This window comes from Dreissena polymorpha, chromosome 3 (genome assembly GCF_020536995.1).
Source record: "Dreissena polymorpha isolate Duluth1 chromosome 3, UMN_Dpol_1.0, whole genome shotgun sequence".
NCBI lineage: Eukaryota > Metazoa > Mollusca > Bivalvia > Myida > Dreissenidae > Dreissena > Dreissena polymorpha.
Window position 1 is genome coordinate 48,536,091 of NC_068357.1, and position 3,764 is coordinate 48,539,854.

At 36.8% G+C, this 3,764-nt stretch overlaps 1 protein-coding gene across 1 annotated transcript; it reads right to left on the reverse strand.

Annotated features, from left to right (window-relative positions):
- Positions 1 to 933: 933 nt before the first annotated feature.
- LOC127873631 (growth arrest and DNA damage-inducible protein GADD45 alpha-like) lies at positions 934 to 2,365 on the reverse strand. Its single transcript, XM_052417516.1, has 4 exons — positions 2,222 to 2,365; positions 1,821 to 1,925; positions 1,284 to 1,570; positions 934 to 1,130 (listed from the first exon to the last, which is right to left on the reverse strand). Exons 1-3 carry the CDS (start codon positions 2,272 to 2,274, stop codon positions 1,315 to 1,317), a joined length of 414 nt encoding a protein of 137 aa, XP_052273476.1. The 5' UTR covers positions 2,275 to 2,365; the 3' UTR covers positions 934 to 1,130; positions 1,284 to 1,314.
- Between the last annotated feature and the right edge of the window lie 1,399 nt (positions 2,366 to 3,764).

Here is a 3,764-nt window from a genome sequence, read left to right on the forward strand (position 1 = left end):
TTCACATGCAAAACTATATTCATATTATGAAGGTATGCACAAATAAGACATAAGATTTAAAAGAATTGTTCAAGCAAGTTTCGTTAAAATACAGAACAATTAATAGGCTTTTATGTTACTTTAATTAACTATAAACTCTTTAATGCACAATATCCTAAAGTAAGCTGTAATATGACTACTGTCAAAAATCATAACCACATGATTTACATCACTCGAATAAGCATGGAAGAGGCACGAGTTTGTAGAGCAAGTACAACTAGTATGACAGTCGTACGGTTTAACAATACAATAGTAATCCCGGCGAAATGAGTCAGTGTTATATCTTTTACGCACACAGTGTCAAGTATAGCAAGCGGTTCGACACATAATACCAAGAACTAGGTTTCTCATGAGAACCTAGGTTCTCAGAATGAGAACCTAGGTTCTCGCTTGAAGATTGCACATGGCTTCAAGAACCCAAGTTTTCAAATGGAAACCTAGGTTTTCGTGAGAACCTAGGTTCTCATTTGAAAACCTAGGTTCTCATAAGAACCTAGGTTCTCATTCTGAGAACCTAGGTTGTCATGAGAAACATAGTTTCTTGGGATTATGCGTCGAACCGCTTGCCATAGTCAAGTACAAACAGCGACCGTATGACAGTTCGTGATCACGTTGCAAAAGTGATGATCTGTGGACGTGTGAAGCACTCGTGATATAAGTCCCAGATACTGTCATGTGCGCAAATCAACCAATAGTCACACCAGATAACTGTTTCAATGCAAACGATTCACATTCGTACTAACAAACCAAGACTCCAGAAGTATGTTTTGGATAATAATGATGTTGAGATTCCTTCATGATACTAGTAATATGAACTCAACGTCTACCCTATAGTCATTTCGACGTCACTTTGCCTCTGCGTTGCTTCGAACGGTTTTGCGATGAGCTTGTTTCGGTGAACCATCCATTTTCTCAGATGCTGTCGGTTGCATCAAATGTTGGTAAATAATTTTTCCCTGCAGCTTACAAGAGCAATCGAAGTATGTCAAATCATCTCATAATGCAGATCCCACACGCATAATGCCATCTGTTGCCAATATTGACTAGCAACAGCTGCCGTTTGTGGTTGTGCTGAAATGGGTTGGGCTACCCTGAAAAAGAAAACGGTGAAAAACACATTAGTTTTCATTGACATTGATTATTAAATGTTATTAATTCAAAAGTTAATGTACTTAAGCAAGGAAGATTAAAAGTCAAATCAAAACCAGACCAAATGTTAAGAAAGAAACATATTTGAAACCTACCGTTTAATGTCTGCCTGGTGACAGGTCATTGTCAACCAATGCTGTTGTTGAAATTACTCTCATTATCGCAAGGCCAAGTGGTCAACAAGACGCAGGTAAGATCGGTGATGAAGGGCGTCTTTTTCCTGTTGACCTTCGCAAGACTTTGGAGGGTCTTTTCTGGGATGTTGACTACTCTTATGTCGTTCTCCCAGCAATAGGCCTCGATCAACTTCTTCTGAATTTGCGCCGAGATGTCATTGCCTTGCTCTTCTGGCAAGATGCACAAGTCAACCAGCTCCGGGGAACTAGGAACATAAACGATTAATTCACATTAAGGATAACGACAAGACAGCTCTTGAATACATCGACATTTTAAACACCTATCGAAATGAACCGAAATTATGTAAACGTTATATTTGAAACACCAATTATAAAAGTATTGAAATTAAATTGAAGCAAATACAAATAATAATAGATACACACCTAAATGTGGAAACTACAAATTATAAGAGATAAACACCTTTATAATCAGCCATACAATCAAGAAATACTTACTGCTCGAGAAAGCTGGCGCACTTGAAGACCCCCTGAATGCATTTCGCCTCTCTCACCGCCTGCGATATAACCCCCTCTAAGTCATGCACTACTTCATCACATGACCTGTAACACAGAACGAGTACAACATGGTTTGTTACAGCCTCTTTCTGTTTTCTCTCTGGAAGTCATTCAGTGCCCAAGATTACCAATAAAATCCTTAGTTCTTACAACATGATCAAATGCTTTTCATCGGTCGATTTAAATTTTGTACCAGTTTATGGTTTCATCTAACAGTTCTTTAGTTATATTTATTGATAATAACAAACTTTGCTTAATCATCACGATAAGATTGATTATATAATTGTATCATATAATAAAATAAAATACAAGTTTAAATAAAATTGAAAGCAAATGCTTACATTTCACTGCCAGATCCAGATTCCTCAGATATATTCCTGATGTAAGATTTCATTGTCACAATAATCCTTTTATATAAACGTTGCACATATAAAAACGATAAACTCAATAATGTGGCGTAAAGTTGTTGCCGGTGTCTTGCCTTTGATATGTCGTAAATGTCTGCGCTCGCGAGCTTTATACTTATGACCTGAACGAGGGCAGTTACCGTGTTTTCATTGGTTGTTCCGACGTAAACAAAGCCACGCGGTTCGTTCGACTGTTTTGGTTCGCTGTATAGTTAGTTTTATAATGAACGGCCGTTGTCGCTATCGAGTGCAACGTTCTACTTTTCAATATAATAATTTTAAGATTGGATTGTATATAAACATATAAAGCAGTTTCTTGGTACTTTAGTGGGACTGTTTGGACGAATATGAAATATACCCAGCAAAATCTCTGTATGCCTTGGGTGCATCATAAATAATAACTTAAAGGCAGATATTGATTATGCAATTTGTTATTCTTTCCTGAAAGTTCGAGAAACATTTCGGACAAAGAATCAATACACAATTTATATAATGGCGTCTAATTTACATAATATATATTACGGATATATGCTTTATAATTAAAATGTTTAATATCAATAATGTTTGAGCTGTTGCAGGTTTGAAAGATAATATTTGAATATTCGAGGCAATGACCTCTAGCGCATTGGTTCAATTTAAGGCAAGCACATTAAAACCAACGACCAATAGCTTGGGGTTTTATTTACACGGATTTGATGCCTAAGACTTCCACTGTTCCATGTTCGACGACATGTGATTCATATGACATTTAAATATAGTTCATCTGTGGGTTCATGTGGTTATTGAAGCTGATGTTTGTTCCACTTTCGCCGTACTAGTCGCTTTGAATGACCGATATATAAGGGCCTCTTATCCATTGGCCTTTGTCGGTGTTTGCACAGTCATGATCGAAAACTCCGCAGAAACAGCCACTGCTGAGAATTGCACGTTTTTTTAAAAAAAAAAAAAACCTGTATCATTCTACTGATGATTACTGTTGTTATGTGAGAAATGTGTTTATGTTTTCTTAAATTAATAAACATTTCTCCTGTTTAGAGGATTTGGTACTAATATGGGGTGTGGTCAAAACATTCCAATTTCCAATTACAGTTGTTCAAAGTCTTTGGGAGTTGCTTTTTTTATGTTTGTTTTATTTGTAGATTTGCAGTCGACCCGAGCTCTGTGAATAACAGATGTGAACCCAGTAATACATTAACGAGTTCTGCATCTGATGGCTGGCAATTTTCCGTACCTTTTTGACCCTTCAGACAAGGAATGAACTATGTATTTGTCATTTCAATGTACCTTGGTTGTGCTATTGTCTTGCAAGTGTTTCCATTTCTGTCGCTCCATGATGACTAATATCCTTGTGTATTTGACAGTTCTGTGAATAACAGATGTGAACCCAGTAATACATTAACGAGTTCTGCATCTGATTGCTGGCAATATTCCGTACCTTTTTGACCCTTCAGACAAGGAATGAACTATGTATTTGTCA

Bases quoted from the DNA above. Each gene is read 5' to 3' on its own strand.
- LOC127873631 (XM_052417516.1), bottom strand. From the start codon at position 2,274: ATGAAATCTTACATCAGGAATATATCTGAGGAATCTGGATCTGGCAGT. The intron at 1,926-2,221 runs GTAAGCATTTGC...TCTGTGTTACAG, and splicing joins TCTGGATCTGGCAGTGAAAT to GTCATGTGATGAAGTAGTGC. The intron at 1,571-1,820 runs GTAAGTATTTCT...TTATGTTCCTAG, and splicing joins TGCGCCAGCTTTCTCGAGCA to TTCCCCGGAGCTGGTTGACT.